The following is a 19,779-nucleotide window of genomic DNA, read 5'->3' as shown; positions in this document are numbered from 1 at the left end:
CTGAGCATACCCGTTTCACTCGGGGGTGACAAATGCAAAAACAACAGTTGATGGACAGAATGCAGAACAATGTCATACATTCACCCCAGTACAGAGATCAGGGCATAAGTGCATCGTTTTTTTTTTTTTTTCACCATGCCATTCCAGTTTGAACCCAGCCATATGCAAATCAGTTTTGACCCTGTGCCCCATGGGAACAGTCCAGCTCGAACTGCCAAGCCAGGTCCTCCCTGGACTGGAAACAAGCATCCTAGGACCGGTTTCGGACTTTCAGCCACTAGAATCAAGCTATCCTACTTAGGCCTTAAAGACTTGTACCCCAAAAGGCAGTTGGTATGGGACTTTAGTGAGGCACTATCCCCAATAATATGAGTTTTCATACCTCAAGTAAAGATGAAGTAACGCGGTGCATCGCAAGGAAAGAAATCCGTTCTAGAGAGTGCTGAATTCAGTCTGCCATAAAAAGCACCAAACCCTCATCCTGCACATTTAATTCTATCCCTCCCACTTTTACAAAACAACAAGCAAATTCTCTCTCCCAAAGGACATTTTGAGACAGACAGCAACTGGGGGTTGTTTACTAATTACCTTGTCTCTGACCAATGCCAGAGAAGCCATATGACCCTCAGTTACATCTCTGCCTTCTTCTTAGAATGAGTCAAGAGTAGAAAAAGTCATTTGAGGTCAATTTTTAAAACAATTGTCCCAAGAAAGATGTATGTGCCCATTACCCTGCTCAAGGATACTGCCTAACAATTCAAAGAGTGAGATTATTTTTGTCCATTGAAACACCCTTAATTGTGATGAGGGTTGAAAATAGTTGAAGACCATTAATAAATGTAATCAACATTGATTGTTTTTATGGTCATTTGTGTAAATGTGATTTCCTAGGTTCTTCATGGCTTTTTAATTGCTGGCATAAGCGTTTACATAAACAAGGGGCAAATTAGTAGGCCTGGGCGGAGTTCACGAGGTCATAAAAAACTCCACTGTGTTCCGCTGAACTCTGCATGCGGCGGAGTGAGTTAAGTCATGCTACAGATGTTTCGTACTGGGATTATTACAGCACACATGGCACCACCTGCAGCACAAGAGGGTACAGCTTCCTTCTGCCCCTTGAGCTGATGTTCTACTTGAGTGGCAGCTTTCTCAACGCAAGTGGCAGGCTTCTCAATGTGAGCGGTAATCACCTGCTGTGACCGCCCGTGTTGAGAAATCTCCCCGGGAGATAGTCTAGCAGTGGATTTTCCTAGCTTGCTCTTGCCAAATTAGAGTGGCAACCCACCCGAGAGGAAAATCTCAGTTCCATGCTACTACACAGAGTTGTTTCGAAACTCTGCACTCTGTGCGGAGAGCAGAGTGGGGAAAACTCTGCAAACCCCGCGAGTGGAGCAGTTTACCCCCCAGGCTAATGAAACGAATTCTTTATTTCATATTGCTTCCCCTGCACAGGACTGACCCAAGTGAATTAATAGACAAAGATCAGTGGGTCCCTGTGTTTCAAACTTTTGAATGTGATTGAAGAAACATGTTTAATCCAAATCTTAAATTCTGCATAGAAAAACCTTGCTGAGAGTGATTTTCAATGAGTGAATAATAGTGATGCAATGGGCCCCACACCTACTTAGTTTTGAAACTCGATCTTGAAGGATTACTGTGTAGCCAAGAATATATGAGAGTTCTCATTAAAGGCAAGAGTGATTTATTTAAAAAATATATATATATTTACTGCAAAGGGCCCTAAAAATAGATTACATACAAACAATGTACAATGTTTATATTCAGTGGGTCTGGGAAACAACATTCGCAATACAAATATATTTCAAAGAGTCCGATCCACATTACAAATAGTAGGCAATTTAAAATTCATCATGGCTGTACAATAACTATTTACAACTGCTTAATATTGCTCAGGTTGTGATGAACCAACGTGTCCAGACTGATATCAGTTAATTATTTGATGTAGGAGCCCGAGACCGGAGAAAGCAAAACTTCGTTGTCATTCAAGGTGATCCTCAACCGTACTCCTGAGATAGGGTCATCATCCTTCACCAAATCACAAAAGTCGAATCTTCGTGTTTCTCTATGGCTAGTGAAGCTTTACTGTTCAATGATTTCTAATGGTTCTCTGCATGTCCTCTGGTGGGATATGGTGTTTCAGCTCTGAGTGCTTATCAGACAGGGAGATGGTGAGGGATCCTCAATAAATGCTATCGGTGATATCAGCCACAGTGGTCCGAAACAAAGGTCAAAGCGATGGCACTTAGGCAGGTACCTGGAATTTGAAAGGTACATGGTCAGATAGGTCAAGTAGGCAATTGTCCATCCTTACAGTGCGGTATAGAGAGGGGGGGTTTGTACCCAATTGAAGTCGCTGGGACCTGGGTTATATGAGGTAATGAGAGAGGGGGGTCCCAGTGAGAATGAGCTAATAGATAAAAGATAAACACAAATAATAATACACTTAATGAATCTACAATGTTTTAATCACAAAGTAGATGAAGCCAAGATATAGTATCAAACAATTTGTCAATTTATAAATCTCCATTGGTTGGATAGTGCCCAAGAACAAGGGTTAAGTGATAGGTGAGGATAGTGCAAGTAGGGAAAGTGACATATAAATTAGAACAGGATCTGATACATTTGCATATGTATTGAAATGCTCAAGAGACAATCAATCAAGACAATCACTCAGAACGCATGCCCCACATAGTACAAATTATGTAACATTGTTAAATAGGGCCTGGAGAGCAGGAAAGTGTTGTCGACGTTTCGACCCTCAGAAGAAGCAGGACTTATTGAACCCTTGCAATGGGGTCTTCATCAGGACGGGTATTGGGACTAGCAACCTATTAATGTCAAAAATAGAGGAGTGTAAATTAATGACCCCAGTGTGGAGCATGGACAATCATTGAGACAATTTAGTTATTTGGCACACATTGAAAAGAAGAGAGCATACCAAGTAATTCGGGGCTCATCATCTTATCATCACATAGGGAAAAACCTCCATGAAGACGGAATTGATCTAGATAAAGTAAACATATAGGGCAAACGTATTTAATACTAATTTGATAGACAAGGAAAGGCTGCATCATCAATGCTGGATGTGCACCACATGAGACTTACATCTGAGTGAATTCAAAAACGGGGCAGGCGTCAAGGCGTAGGTCAGGAGCAGCCCGGGGACGTTGGGCAATGGATTCCACGAATCAATCTAAAACAGTAGGGAGACTACATCAGGGAAAAGCGTACTCGGGGCTAGGAGAAGAGTCTTATGACTGGTAGCGAGGCTTACCGTAATCCTAGGTGTGATATACGGTTGTCCCCATAAGTGCGACAGACATCTCAATGAATTCACAAGGGGGGGGGGGCGGGCGCGCGTGAGGTGTAGGTCAGGAGCAGCCCGGGGACGCTGGGCAGAGGATTGCACAAATCAATCTAAAGAATAAGGAGACTACATCAGGGAAGGACGAACCCAAGATTAGGTTAAAAGTATTGTGGCTGGTTCTGAGACCATAGCTTACCGTAATTCTGGGTAGGTAATATTGTCGTCCCCATTAGTGCGCGAGCGCTGTGAATGAATCAATGGTCACCCGCTAAGGAGAATCAAGGACAAGTAATCAATACCAGCACGGGCAGAGTCATTTAGCAGTTGTACAGTTGCAATGCGGAAAAACCGACAGAGCAGCCGTGAGACATACCGAGTGAGGAGTCGGGTCCGGCGTCTTCACAGTAAGCTGGAGGCTGACCGGCGCGTTTCCTGTTAAAGTCGTTACCGTGGTAATCCGATCAGGTGACCAAGAAATGCGGTCGATATGGTAGAAAGACTCATCAGCAAATGTGCTGCGTGGCTAGAGCTGGGGATAGGATTCCATTAATACTCACAGCTGTGGGGTGATTAAAATAAGTCAATGCTAAACTGAAAAATTATTAAGACATTGTTATATTGTGATGACAAGGGAATTTGTCAAAGGTCTACAAGCAGCTGGGAATGCGAGGCTTATTTAAATAATATCGTCAGTCGGAAGGGCATCCCATTAATTATTGAGACGAGGTGTAGGTGTAGGTCAGCCAACAGTATATACATGTATTCCATTAAATCGTGGATATATGCAGCCCAAGGATGATACTTCATGCTGCTATGAAATTGGAAGGTGTACCTGTTGGCCCTTCCGACTGACGATATTATTTAAATAAGCCTCGCATTCCCAGCTGCTTGTAGACCTTTGACAAATTCCCTTGTCATCACAATATAACAATGTCTTAATAATTTTTCAGTTTAGCATTGACTTATTTTAATCACCCCACAGCTGTGAGTATTTATGGAATCCTATCCCCAGCTCTAGCCACGCAGCACATTTGCTGCTGAGTCTTTCTACCATATCGACCGCATTTCTTGGTCACCTGATCGGATTACCACGGTAACGACTTTAACAGGAAACGCGCCGGTCAGCCTCCAGCTTACTGTGAAGACGCCGGACCCGACTCCTCACTCGATATGTCTCACGGCTGCTCTGTCGGTTTTTCCGCATTGCAACTGTACAACTGCTAAATGACTCTGCCAGTGCTGGTATTGATTACTTGTCCTTGATTCTCCTTAGCGGGTGACCATTGATTCATTCACAGCGCTCGCTCTACCCAGAATTACGGTAAGCTATGGTCTCAGAACCAGCCACAATACTTTTAACCTAATCTTGGGTTCGTCCTTCCCTGATGTAGTCTCCTTATTCTTTAGATTGATTTGTGCAATCCTCTGCCCAGCGTCCCCGGGCTGCTCCTGACCTACACCTCGACGCGCGCGCGCCCCCCCCCCCTTTGGGAATTCATTGAGATGTCTGTCGCACTTATGGGGACAACCGTATATCACACCTAGGATTACGGTAAGCCTCGCTACCAGTCATAAGACTCTTCTCCTAGCCCCGAGTATGCTTTTCCCTGATGTAGTCTTCCTACTGTTTTAGATTGATTCGTGGAATCCATTGCCCAACGTCCCGGGGCTGCTCCTGACCTACTCCTCGACGCCTGCCCCGTTTTTGAATTCACTCAGATGTAAGTCTCATGTGGTGCACATCCAGCATTGATGATGCAGCCTTTCCTTGTCTATCAAATTAGTATTAAATACGTTTGCCCTATATGTTTACTTTATCTAGATCAATTCCGTCTTCATGGAGGTTTTTCCCTATGTGATGATAAGATGATGAGCCCCGAATTACTTGGTTTGCTCTCTTCTTTTCAATGTGTGCCAAATAACTAAATTGTCTCAATGATTGTCCATGCTCCACACTGGGGTCATTAATTTACACTCCTCTATTTTTGACATTAATAGGTTGCTAGTCCCAATACCCGTCCTGATGAAGACCCCATTGCAAGGGTTCAATAAGTCCTGCTTCTTCTGAGGGTCGAAACGTCGACAACACTTTCCTGCTCTCCAGCCCCCATTTAACAATGTTAAATAATTTGTACTATGTGGGGCATGCGTTTTGAGTGATTGTCTTGATTTATTGTCTCTTGAGCATTTCAATACATATGCAAATGTATCAGATCCTGTTCTGATTTTTATGTCACTTTCCCTACTTGCACTATCCTCACCTATCACTTAACCCTTGTTCTTGGGCACTATCCAACCAATGGAGATTTATAAATTGACAAATTGTTTGATACTATATCTTGGCTTCATCTACTTTGTGATTAAAACATTGTAGATTCATTAAGTGTATTATTATTTGTGTTTATCTTTTATCTATTAGCTCATTCTCACTGGGACCCCCCTCTCTCATCCTTACAGTGCAGCAAGCAATTGAGGCACCATGAGCTCTTAAGATATATTTTGGCTTGTTTCCAACTTTGGCTTGCAAAGAATTTGAATACATTTAACCAAGGTGAAGGGGATTCAGCACTGAAAAGATTGTGCCTCTTCAAATATGACAAGAGGTAAGTTAGTTCATAAAAATGTGCTGCCTTCAAATATTGTACTCCCGCAGCTGCTTCTTGCTCTATTCAGTGTCACACCCTCTACTACACAGTATATACTCTACAGAATTGAAGACTCTGTGAAGTCCCTAAACAGGCAGTAGGTGTTTTGTAATCAGATGAATTATTTTTAACAATGTGATCTCGACCTGATAAATGCCAGTCTTAGACTCAAGGGGGCAGATACCCATGCTTACTCATAGCCCCCTCTTGCATCTGAACTAGATTTTCAGAATTATTATGCTCTTATTTTGAAATCACAAAGCATCCATACTGGGATTTCAGCCAAGCTCTTGGTGGCTGTATTTTCAGATGATACATCTATGAATTCATAAAAACAAAAAGGGCCTGGTTCACAAAGGTAAAGGTCCACTGTCTTTCTCTTCTAAAAGGTTTTGCACTCAATCTTTCCCAACATAGACATATTTCTTTGATGACAACTGCTTTGGACAACCCTACCCCAGAATCACTCCTTCTCCAGCACCAATGGGATGTGATCCCTCAGTCTCGCCATGTCCATTGTTGGTTACATATTTCTCTACATATTTCTCTAACTTGAAAACCTATGTATTTCGTTCCTTTTCAACACACCCAATTGGAATGTAATTTAAAACATTAATCAAAGGCCTTCTGTCAGAAGTGCTTCTGGAATTATGAGACTATGAAGGGCCAATTGTACTCTTGTACAAGAATATTATGGCACACTAATGCCATGGACAAAATATCGAGGGACAAAATATTGAATGGTAAATGCAAAGAGGGGCAGATATATTTACCATTCCTAACTCCACATAAATGAAGACATATGTATATATATTTTTGGTACACATATGTGGAATTAGGTACAGAAAATCTGTTCACATTTACCTTTTAATATTTTGGCGCGCTTTTTTGTCAGTTATATTAGTGTCCGACAATATCAATGTTCAGGAGGCACATTTGGAAGGCTATATTATGGGACACAGTGAAAATTATGCAGCATAATTTATTACATTCTGTGAGAATACTATTCTGCTATTTTATCACACATTAATGCTGTTCTCCCAAAAAGCTTTGCCTCTCGTATCCCAGTATAGCACGTGGGTGAGGTAATTTGGTGAGTAGTTAATGTTTGCCGTGGCGCAGCACCATGTGTTATTTTTGATTATTCTAAACTATCAATACATTTATTTGTGGAAATCTGTAATCTATGTAGCATAGAGTGGATTATTTGGTAAGTACAGCAAACCCAAAATTGTATGGAAGAAGCGCCTGGCTACCCTCATGGGTGTCAAGCAGCACTGTACATATCCACCTTGCATTTACATTATATTCCAGTGACCCCATTGATTAGTGATGGTTTGTTGTGTGATCCTTTCAATCTGATAGTACTCACACTCTCACTGACATTGACAGAAAAAACAAAAGCATCAAAATCTTACCTCACCCTACTTAGAAAGTATGTAGTCGCACAACTTGAGAGTGTTTTTCATACTTTTGATCATGTCCTCGAGCTGGTAGATAGAGAGAATGGAAACGAGAAGGCTATTTAGATGTGACAACATGCATAACAGATGACTTATTTTTCAAAAAAATTGTAAACTGTGGGCATTGCCAGTAACTAGTTTATCCCAGGGAATAGGAGATTGTGTTCTCTGTTGCTCATTGCCAATGCAGCTGAATCCTTTTCCTGGTTTAGAAGTGAGGATAGAAAAAGCTAAATTTGCTCCTACGGTGAAAGGGAATTTTCGATCCCATAGTTCCTTGCTCGTCCACAAATACGATCAACCCCTGTGTGCTTTGTTCTCTTCTCTCACAGAAGAGGTTAATCTTGTAGTCAGAAGGGTGATTGTTTTAATTAATTCATGTTTCCAGCAAGAGATAGCTTCCACCTTTATCCGTTTACACTGTGCACTAAAACCAGCGTTGAAGTTACGAAATCCGTTCTAGCTCTCTAAGGGTACCACTGGATGAGAGACTGAGTGAGTTACTACACCATTCACTCCTTGGTAATATTGTATTGAATTCCTTTTGTTTCTGAGAATGGAGTACAGTTTCCATGGGCAGTTATTTCTTTGGTATCTTGTGTATTTACTTTATTTTGTGTAGATAGAATGGAAGCGACAACGTTTCAGAGAGAGGGCACATGAACTTGCTGGTATAGAACTTTAAAGAAGACTCACATATTTCTCAGCTGCAATGGTGGGCATGTCGAAGGCATCCCTGTGTTCCGGTGGTGTTACTTCTTCAAGCAGAATAGATGGATCCTGAAAATATAATTAAAATATCAGCATTACCAAGACCGTTGTCAACACATCTAGACTCTCATGCGTCTCACAGAGACAGAAGTCACAAAAGGCTGCACACCTCAAGAAACTAAAAAACTAAGGAAAACATTTGTACAAGAGATAGCACACTATGTTCGATTCCTATTGGGCATTTCATGGCCTTAGTACCTTGTGTTCATCCCCTTTAAAAGCAGAACTATTACTTTTGCGAGTAATGGATCAAAGATGCAGAAACAGTGAATAATGGTAAGCTGACAGTGTACAAGTGTGCTGCTACCAGAAGTGGTTACTCTGCTCTTGACCCAAGAAATTGTTTATGTCTCTTTCTAAACAATACAGTATCTACGTTATCTGATGAATACCATCCTGGCTCCCAAAGTTCTCGCCTACTATTGACAAATCACTCACCTCGACTACATTGCAAAGAGCATCAAGAAATAAATTACTGGGAGGAGTTGCCAAGTAGTGTAAGATGGAGGCTACATTTTACGCGAGCTTCGTGCCAGTTCCGAGAATCCTGCTGAATCCGACCCTTAGGCTACCTTATTCAGCCGTAAATACTGGTGCGGTGGCCCATATACTAACCACCTTTGGTCCACCGGAGCCCATCCAGGGAGCCTGGGATGAGAGACAATTCTGGCGATCGACAGCCTGGGAGTTCGTACGACCTGCCTGGAGACGTGTCTGGTGACAAACATCACCTGAAGCTGTGAAATCACAATGGTGAACCTCCCTGTGCATTGACTCCTGGGTCGTGCAAGGGAGAGAAGACAGCCAAGTGGCCGGGTGTGGCACGAAGCCGCTTTCACTTCCAAGAGGTGGCTGGAAACAGCAGAACAGGTACCTTAGAGTGGAGGAGCCGGACTGGGCGCCACACGTGGCCAGGGCTGCAACTGCAGACTGGGCGAGCCGACTATGGAGCAACCTTTTCTCTGATGCAAACATCCATGTTGTGGCCCCTACTCTTGTACCCTTTGTCCTACCCAAGTCCATGCAGGTAGCCAGGGATAAGAGAAAAGCATTAGGCAAACAACGACATGTCGGAAGACTGGACTGCTGCCAACGTACCCATCCTGGAGCTGCAATCCCACAGCGGCGATCCATCTTTACCTCCGTATTGACTCTTGGGGCACAAAGGAAACAGCCACATGAGAGGGGAGTGGTAGGGGCCGCTTTTCATGTTTAGGCAGCCACATCGGATTGTGACAGCCAAATTGGTGGGCCAGAGTAGAGGAGATTGGATAGGCAGCATGAGCATCCAGGACTTAGATTACAGCCCAGGTGGGCCGGGACCCACACAAGATGTCTCGCCCCAAAGGTAGGAGACTGGGTACATGGCTTCAACCTCAGGAGGTGATCCCCCTCTGGGAGCCCAGAAGCCCTGGGAGACTGCTACAGCCAATGGGGGGCAGTTATGGTCACACAAGCCCAGCCTTACTCCACGCCTGATCACCGTGGCGTCTCAGGAGGACATCTGGAGAGAGGAGGGGAGAGGGAGTGCCCCAGCACTGGGCCAGTAAGACATGGCCTCACAGAAACAAGCGAGGGCAGATGTCCCTTGCATTGTGTGTAAGGAGGACCCTCCCAGCTGGTAGACCTGCCAGATGGCGTGGGGGACCAGCACCCAGAGAAATTCCTCACAGAATAGTTCAGAACCAGGGTCCCGGATTGTGAGCTATCCCCCTACTTCGTTCTGGAAAGGGCACACAGAGCGCTGGCCCCATGCCCTCTGCCGATGACACAGCCTAGAGCCATTATCATTAGGGTACTGAACTTTTTAGGCAGAGACTCTATCCCATGGCAGGCATGCCAACATCCAGACGTCCTTTGCACCGACTCCAAGTTTATGTTCTTCCCCAATTACACAGTTAAGTGCAGCTCCTTCGTAAATGTTTCTTATAGGTTAAGTGGAAAGTCAGGGCTATGTACATTGAATGTGCTGATGTACCCTGCCAAACTAAAAGTTATGTATCAGTAGGGAACCATTTTTATTTTAAAGCCCGTAAGAGACCTGGATCTAAGCGTCGGAGATTAAATAACTGCCCATATCAACAAAGGAGCCAATGACATCTCGGGAGACTGAAGGGTGTCAACCATCCCACTCTAGGCTGAAATGCAGCAGACTGATAGGAGGCAAAATCTGGTTATAACAGGAGGATAAACATAGGGCATTCTCCTCATAGAGCTCTGGTGAGTACCAGGGAGGGGACCCTACTAGTGGATGATGAGATATTATTCAGCGGCATAGAGGAGGGGTTTAGTCCCCTTCCTTTCTTTCCTCCATGTAGAGCTACAAGTGTTTTCTCATTCACGGAGGGATAAGAGACACATTGCCTCTGGGGAGAGGGGCTGGCCCGAGGCAAACAACTACCCACAACACAACATTATTGTGGGTACTTTATTTTGATTTAGTATTATATTGTATTGTATGTTGTTTCTATTGGGGTTGATTTTTTAGAGGTGAAAAATGCTTCCACTTAGAGATGTTGAGTAGAGGGTTGTTGGGGGGAGAGTTGGGTACTTTAGGGTTGATTTGGTCACAATACTACGTCTCATGCAAGACAGATTGCGGACCCCAGTCAAAAGGGCGCAATGACCTGCCAAGACCTCTTGCAACAGCACCATACACTACAAGCAATTGTCTTGGAATTTCAGTGGGTTGCTGGATAAAATAGAATGCACAACAATCCTTCGAAAGTGCCACAATCTGGTCCCAGTGGTTCCATTGTTGCAAGAGACACATTTTCTTCGGAATAGGGGGTTCCTTTTGGGACACTATGGGCCAGATGTAGGTCGCCAAATACCGGTCGGTAACGGCCGATTTCGGACGTTACCGACCGGTCTTTGGCTTTTGAGATGTAGGTGGGTCTGAATTTACAGAATCGGTATATTTACCGATTCGGTAAATTTACCACTTCGGTATTTTACCGAATCGGTAAATATACTGATTCTGTAAATCCATATGTAGGTGACACTCCTAAGAGTGCCACAGGCCCTTAAGAGTCGGTATTTTACCACCCAATCCTATTGGGTGGTAAAATACCGAATTCAGGTGTGCATGCACATCTGTGCATGCACACCTGTGCCATGTGACACACAGACATGCCCTTAGGGCATGTATGTGTGCCACATGGCACACATGCCTGTACCTTGGGTGCTAGAGGGTGTCAAAGTGACACCCCCTGCACCCTTGCAGGATTCGGTATTTAGCGAATCTGTAAATACCGAATCGGTATTTCACATTGATTCCTATGGGCTTCAAGGCCCATAGGAATCAATGTGAAATACCAAATCGGTATTTACGGATTCGGTAAATACCGACTCTTACAGAATCGGTAATTTTTTACCTACATCTGCCTCCTTCCTATTTACCGACTCTTAAACACCGATTCGGTATGAGTCGGTATTTAGGAGTCGGTAAATAGAAATTACCTACATCTGGCCCTAAGTCTTTAATCATGCAGGGTTCACCAGGGGTTCCAGAGGAGTTACTTTTCCCCTGATGGTCATGGACACTATCTGATATGCCATAGATAGATATGTGGTGATTACGGGCTTCCTGTTTGGCATTCCATTGGCAGTAGTGTCTGTGTATATTCCACCGACCCTGCAGGCGACCACGATGAAAAATCTGATGACAGTTATCACCTTGGGCCTGGATGAGGAGCTTATCGTAGGGGGGATTTCAATGATGTCATGTACCTACAACTTGATATGAAAAGAGGGGCTAAACCATTGCACCATAGGTGGAGTCCCTGCGGCTTTGTAATCCTTGGAGAGCAAAGAAGAAGTCAGCATGTGAGTTCACATATTATTCCCACTCCCATAGGTCACATTCAAGACTAGACTACTTCTTCCTCCCAGCTGCTGGACTCTGATAGTCGTCAGGAGCTACAATTCATGCAGGGGTACTGTTGGGCCAATCACCGATTTAATTCACTATGGGACTGGGGAGGTGTAGGTCTAACATGCACTGGAGCCTTTTTAGGTTGGGTGGCTGAAGGATGTTAGGTTTTAAGAACACATGAAGAAAAAGATAGAACTCTACTTAAGAGCAAGCTCCACAACAGAAGTCTCCCTAATCACATTGTGGGAGGCAATGAAAGCAGTTCTTTGGGGGTTAATAGTGGCAGACTCGCCATTCAGGTAGCAGAGACCGAATTGCCACATCACTGGAGCGAGTGGCAAAGGGCTCCCATTGATCTTAAACCACTTCTGCTCAGGAGACCTTGCGCTCTTTCACTTTTTAATCAGCTAAATTCGCCTTTTAGTCACACAGTGCTCACCTTGTCTATCACCCCCTTCCCCTGTCCACCACTGACGTAGTCAGATTGTTGTGGAGGGAAGGCGGGACCGGAAGTGATTACAGCTTCCCCTCGCTTGCGGCGCAGGTTAGCAGGCTAGTTATTCTGCCCACCCATAGTACAAGAACTGAGCATTCACACGCGCCGGCAGACTCGTCATTCAGGTAACAGAGACCGAATTGCCACATCGCTGGAGCGAGTGGCAAAGGGCTCCCATTGATTTTAAACCACTTCTGCTCAGCAGACCTTGCTCTCTTTCACTTTTTAATCAGCTAAATTCGTCTTTTAGTCACACAGCGCTCACCTTGTCAAACACCCCCTTCCCCGGTCCACCACTGACATAGTCAGATTTGTTGTGTAGTGAAGGCGGGACCGGAAGTGATTACAACTTCCTCTCGCTTGCGGCGCAGGTTAGCAGGCTAGTTGGTCTACCCTGTTTTACCATAAAAGAACGATGCCATTCTGTTCGCGCAGCGGACCTGCGCAGCGGGCGGGCCGAAGGCGCGCCAAAGGCAAGCCCGTCTGTGCCCGTCCGCGCCAGAACTGGCCCAGGGCCAGGAATAGCTGCCCCCTCCATCAGCCCCCTAGAATTTATACTCAGGAGACACTACTACAACTCAGGCAGCTCACAAATACACCATGCCTCCACTCATTTTCCCTGGAGGAACGACAAAGCAACTACACTCACTGCTCCTACACTCTATCACTATCTCCAAAGATAATCTCACCCCCCATCGAGCACCCAATCAGCATGGCCCTGCTGAACTGCAGGTCCCTACCCAAAGGCTCCTTGGAAATCAATATGCTTCTCCAAGACACAGAGCTAGATGTTCTGTTTCTGACAGAAACTTGTCTATCCCCAAGCTCAGAGCCAGACATCGTTCAAGCCCTCCCCCCAGGATACCTCACCCAACGCCTCAACAGAATTACTTGGAAAGGCGGTGGAATCGCAATCATTCACAAAAGTCACCTCTCCTGCCGCATACTAGACAGCCTGATTCTTGATTGTGAAAATGTTCTTTTTATCATCCAACTCTCCCCTTTAAAATCACTTTCGGGCATTCTCCTGTACCGCCCACCAGGAGTACATGTAGCTCCCTGATGGAAGCCATCATCTCTCGTGCCTGCTCCTCTTCCAACTTTACATTACTGGGAGATCCAAACCTCCACTTTGATGACCCTTCGGACAAAGTGGCAGGGGACCTAACACTTGACCTGGTTTCCTACCACCTTCTCATGAAAAGCCACCAAGCCACACATGTAAAAGGCCATTTACTAGACCCCATCTTCTCAAACATCACCGAATTAAAAACGAGTAAGCCCCTCCCCATCCCCTGGTCAGACCACTTCCTATTATCATTCCACTGGCAAACCAACTCCGAACCTGTTCACGGGCCTCCACCTCGCTTCCCAGAATGCCCATGGTCAGAATTAGTCCCTGAGGACTGGAGACGCGAACTCGAAATCACCACCCCATCATTCGAACCAGACCCAGTCTTAGCAGACGAGCAATTCTCCACTTGGATAGAAAACTCATTAGATCAAGTACTGCCAAGAAAAATCTTACCTAAAAAAAATGAAACCTTCAAATCCCCTTGGTTCACCCCAGAACTCCGCGACTTGAAAAAACAATGCAAAAAACTTAAACGCATATTCAGGAGGGACTGGGCCAATAACAAAAAAATAGAATACCAAGCAGCCATCAGGTCCTACAAAGCTAAACTAAAAACAACCCAGGCCGCCTTCTATAAAGAACAAATCCAAGCCTCCGCCAACTCCTCTAGAGAAACATTTTGTATCATCAAAAAACTGCTGAAAGTTTCAGATCCACCCCCGTCACCCACCCCTCGGGTCGCAGATGCAACGAACTGGCAGAGTTTTTGCCACAAAAATTCTAAATATCCTAAAAACACTCCCCGTCCCCGACTACTCACCAGATTACCTCTCCCCAGCCCCCGCAATTAACACCCCCCTCTTTGACTCCTTCTCTCTCCTGATAAGCGAGATGCTCCCCCATATTTTAAACTCAATCAAAAGTGGCTCCCCACTCGACCCAGCACCTTTCAACATCCTGAAACTCATGACACCAACCATCACCCCCTCCATCACTAACTTAACACCTCCCTAGAACTGGGCACCGTCCCTCTCAATTGGAAAAGGTCTACAGTTAGAGCACTGTAAAAGAAATCCCATCTGGACCCTCTAGAGCTGGGCAACTACCGGCCCATATCCTTACTGCCTGAAATCAGCAAGGTGGCAGAGAAATTCGTTAACCTACAGCTCTCCGCCTTCCTCGAATCCAACAGACTCCTACACCGCTCACAGACAGGCTTCCGGCCTGGCCAGGGAACAGACACCGCCCTGATGGCAATGGTGGAAGAGGCACGAATGGTCCTGGACGCAGGTATCTGCAGCAGTGATCCTCCTAGACCTAAGCGCTGCCTTCAACACGGTGGACCACTCTATACTTGTCCATCGTCTAAGCAGAATAGGAGTCACAGGTTCACCAATATCCTGGTTCAAATCTTTTCTAGAAGATAGAACTTTTCAGGTCGCCGAAGGCAACATTAGATCCAGAGCTGTGCCACTCCAATACGGGGGTGCCTCAGATCCCTAAGTCCTACACTTTTCAAGGTGTATAAGTCCCCTCTGGAGGAAATTATAGCCCCTTTCGGCATCAACGTGGCCACGTATGCCGTCGACACCCAACTCATGGTCTCTCTAAATCAGACGGACCACTGCCAGTAAAATCTATGCTCCTGTCTCAAAGAAATCTCCAGATTGATGAGCAAATCTCTCCTGAAACTAAACGGAGACAAATCAGAGATCCTTGTGCTAGGCAATCAATCTAAACTCACCACAAAACTTTTGTGGCCATCGTGCATGGGACCAGTTCCCGCTCCAAAAAAAGAAATAAAAAGCCTGGGTGTCTGGCTGGACCAGGACCTCAATTTTCAAACACAAGCTAGGAATACCGCGGGAACCTGCTTTGGTCTCCTACGCACCACATGTAAAATCCTTCCCCTTTTACCCCCCCACTCCAGAAAACTCCTAATTCAGGGTCTCATCCTGTCCAGACTGGATTATGGAAACGCCCTATATCTTGGCGCCCCGAAATCGGTCATAAACAAACTTCAACTTGTCCAGAACTCTGCAGCTAGGCTGCTAACAGGCACAAAAAAACGATGCTCTGCTAAGCCTGCCCTAAGCTCCCTACACTGGCTCCCAATCCATGAGAGGATCAATTTCAAATCTCTCTGTATTACACATAAAATTCTACAGGACAAGGGCCCACCAATCTTGAGATCCCTGATCAAACCATACAAAGCCAACAGGAAGCTAAGATCCGACCACCTCTTTCTGGCAAACGTTTCCAGAATCAAGAAAGCGCGGTCAGGAGAATGCCTATTCTCATACAATGCCTCCAAGCTCTAGAATACCCTTCCCCTCAACATTCGCAGGGAAACCAACCTACAAAAATTCCGTAAGCTCCTAAAAACCTGGCTGTTCTCTTAGGTCTCTTCTGTTCCCGAGCTAATTCCTCGAGTCCAGCACAGGGACACCCCCGGGTAGCTACGCGCTTTACAAAATCCACTTCCAATTCCAATTCCATACCCTGTGGGAGGAGAAAGAAAAGTACAGCACTGGAAAGGCAGATTGGTGAATTAGAATATCGCCTGAACCAAATGAGAGATCATGACACATTTTGTAGTCTAAAGGCTACTAAGGAGGCCCTTAAAAAGAAACTGATGACTCATGCCAGGGCACCAGTGTCTGATTTTTAAAAACCGAGAGTACGAATTTGAGGCAAGACAGGATAATTGCTAAACAGGCTTGCAGCCAACTCTGGAAGACAGGTTTGTCCCATAGACATGGGGCCTGACAGTGAGGTGACCCATTACAAATCACACATTACTATCAGGCACTTTACCAATCAAAGCCGCCGGGAGGGTTGGAGCAACAACACCTCTTAGCTGCAAACCTCGTCATGCCGAGGCTCTCCAGCAGTGAGAGGGTGAATTTGGATGCTCAACTGTCTAAGGAGGAGTCATATGCAGCCTTGTAGGAGATGCAATCTGAGAAGGTACCTGGTTCAAATGGATTCCATATGCAATTCTTGGAAAGGTTTGCATCAACACTACTCTCACTTCCTCACGAAGGTTGAAGCTGCAGAGACAGCTTTGCTACTTCCTTATGATATCTGGAGTGCCTCAGTGAGAGCCCTCCCCAAACCATAGAGCCACCTACAGACTGCGCGTCTTACAGACTGATCTCCCTAATAAATATTTAAGTCAAAATAGTTGCAAAGGCCTCAGCAACCAGGCTACTGAAAAAGGTGAGACCCCTAGCGCATTGCGATTAAAATGGCTTTATGCCAGTCAGAAGCACAAGGCCTTGTCTTAGGAGGCTAAATATGTACTTGGACCACATACATTCTGTATCTGACCACACAACCATGATGCAACTTGACTCTGAGAAGGCCTTTGGCCCATTTGAATTGTCTTTCCTCCACAATATCTTAAAAAATATTAATTCTGGTCCTAGATTCCTTTAGTATGTGAGGCTGTTATACATTATGCAATGGGCTAGGGTCAGAGTGAACAGGATTTACTCACAGCAGTTCCAGATAGACAGAGGTCTGCTGTCTCCTCTCCTGCTCACTCTTGCAGCGGAACCACATGCCAAATAGATTGGCGGGACAGGCAGGTGTAGAGCTTGAGGTATGGCGGAAAATTAGAGGGCTGCATCTCTTTGTATGCAGACAATGTCCTCCTGTATATCCAGTGCCTAAACGAATCCATCCTAAAGCTAATTTATATTCTAAAAATCTGCAAAGAAGTGTCAGGCCTGAGGGTGAACTGGGGGAATCAGCCATAAACCTTATGGTGGGTTCTCCTCCAGATTTGCTTCCAGACTCCCCGGCAAGCTGGAGTTTTTAAATACTTGGTGTTAGACTTGTCAGTCTTATGGTGGTCTTACCTCAATCTTTTTGGCTGCACATTTTGCTGAATCTTTTGTTGGCCATAGGACTTTGAGCACTTTACCACTGCTAATTAGTGCTAAAGGGCATGTGCTTCTTCCCTAAACATGTGTGCAATTGGTGAATACTTAATTGACCTATTTAATTTACTTGTAAGTCCCTTGTAAGGTGGTATACCATATACCCAGCCTCTGTAAATTTACTGCCGCTAGTGTGCTGCAGCCATGATTGTCCCACCAACAGAAGAAGCCTGTCTAACCCATCTCGGCCTGCCACTGCAGTGCCTTTGTGGGCAGTTTACTGCCACTTCGACTTGGCATTTAAAACTAATTTCCAAGCCTTAAACTTCCATTTTATTGCATATAAGTCACCCCTAAGGTAGTCCTTAGGTAGGCTTAGGGCAGGGTGGTATGTAAGCGAAAGGTTGGACATTTACTTTATAGTTTGCATGTCCTGGTAGTGACAAACAGCATATTTCATTTTTCGCTACAGTGAGGCCTACCCCTCTCATAGATTAGCTTCAGGAATTCCTTAATATACTTTTTAAGCTATAATTCCTGATCAGAGAGGAGTAGCTGATTCCTGTTTCATATGTTTGGAATGGTAGTGATGTTTAATTTACCATTACTATTTTAGAAATTCCACTTTTAGAAAGTGGACATTTCTCTGCGCTTACTGCTTTGTGTTCCTGACAGCCCGTCTCTAATGCATGTCTGGGGTGGCGGACAGCTATACATTGTGCATTCCCTCTAGACAGCCACAAAACAGGAAGGATAGGTGGGTTTGAGTACCCATCTACATACATCTGCATTCTGATGGCCTTGCCTGGGCTGGATGGAATGGAGAGGTTAAGACTTCACTTGAATAGGTAGTATCCTGTCCCCACACAAAGGACTGATTACCCCCCACAGATAGCCTGGCAGACAGGTCTGGCCTGTAAGGGGAACATGTGCATTTAAGAGAGCTGCCTTGAAGTCATCCCACGCCACACCAAAGGCCCTTTTGGGTATAAGTACTGGGTTTCTGACCCCCCCCCCCCGCCCCCCCAAAAAAAATTAGACACTTATGGATCTTGAACTTGAATCTTTGTTATAAGGACTGTTGTGCTGTTTAAATAACTAATCTTTGGACTGCAGGCTTGGAAGGTTTGCTTTTCTCTTGTGTTTCCCTGCTGTCTGCTTCTCTTTGACTCTGCAGAAGGAGAGCTTGACTCTACCTTCCCTACAAGTGATCTCCAAGGCTTGCCTCCTCTTGCTTGAGACTCAGCGATATCAAAGTTTCTACCCCTACTCCTGTGCCTGAACTCACTGGATGTGACCCAGATACTTGCTGCACCGAATTTGATGCATCTTCTGTCTGTGTATATCAGAACGGGTGCATCGGTCCGGTTGCGCAAGTAAAATGAGCACATCACATTGGAACCAGCACTTTGCCTTCAGAGATCGATGCACAGACAGAGTACACCGCAACTGCTGCTTGCTGAGATTGATGCATCCCCTCGACTGTGTGGTAGAATCCGATGCGACAAATTGTTCGACACCTCTTGACTCCAGCACCCGTCTTCGGAGCTGACGCATCGCTTTCACTATATGGCGCAGATCGACACATCTCACTGTTTGCGATCAGGGAAGGTGCTTTGTTCACTAGGTCCTGCGTGGATTCTTTAGCTGGCCTGCGCTTCCATGTGGTCAGCCTGATATTTGACTTTGACCTGGTCCAGCACGACTTAAAGTAACCTTTTTAGCAGTACTTGCTTCTAAGCACTTTACTGCATTTATGCCTTTAAAATTCAATATCTCAAAGTCTGTACATTGGATTTTTGTCATTTTGGTCTTATTTTCTTTATAATATGGTAACCTGATTTTTCTCAACCTGTTTGGAGTCTTTTTATGGTGTATCCATTGTGTTACTGTGTGTGTGTTGCACAAATACTTTACACATTGCCTCTTTAGATAAGCCTCACCAGAGGGTAAGCACAGGATATCTTTAAGTGTGGCTCTAGCTTACCCTGACCAAGATTATGGCTTCTGCTTGGACAGGGTGCATACTTTTGCCAATCAGAAACCAATTGTCTAACAATAGAGCATGCGCATATCAAGAGACACACAGGAACGCTGGGACAGGATAATCACCCCTTTGACTTGCAAATTTAAGGGATATATGGCAAGATGGAGCTCCCTCACCCGATCATTATGGGGCGTATAGCCCTCTTAAAAATAGTGGCCTTGCCATAGCTGTTATAAGTTTTGCAACACTA

General features: G+C 45.1%; 1 protein-coding gene across 1 annotated transcript in view; it reads right to left on the bottom strand.

Moving 5' to 3' along the window:
- Positions 1-1,673: 1,673 nt before the first annotated feature.
- The window catches only part of LOC144783338 (maestro heat-like repeat-containing protein family member 1), a 112,869-nt gene continuing 94,763 nt past the window's right edge, over positions 1,674-19,779 (bottom strand). The window contains exons 16-18 of the mRNA XM_078662363.1: positions 8,133-8,216; positions 7,392-7,463; positions 1,674-2,275 (exon numbers count right to left, since the gene is read on the bottom strand). Of these exons, the coding sequence (XP_078518489.1) occupies positions 7,398-7,463; positions 8,133-8,216 (150 nt within the window). The 3' untranslated portion in view covers positions 1,674-2,275; positions 7,392-7,397. The remainder of the gene's footprint in view (positions 2,276-7,391; positions 7,464-8,132; positions 8,217-19,779) is intronic.

Source organism: Lissotriton helveticus, chromosome 9 (genome assembly GCF_964261635.1).
Source record: "Lissotriton helveticus chromosome 9, aLisHel1.1, whole genome shotgun sequence".
Classification (NCBI taxonomy): Eukaryota; Metazoa; Chordata; class Amphibia; order Caudata; family Salamandridae; genus Lissotriton; species Lissotriton helveticus.
The sequence above is the reverse complement of the archived record's forward strand: the minus strand, read 5'-3'. Positions and strand labels throughout refer to the sequence as shown.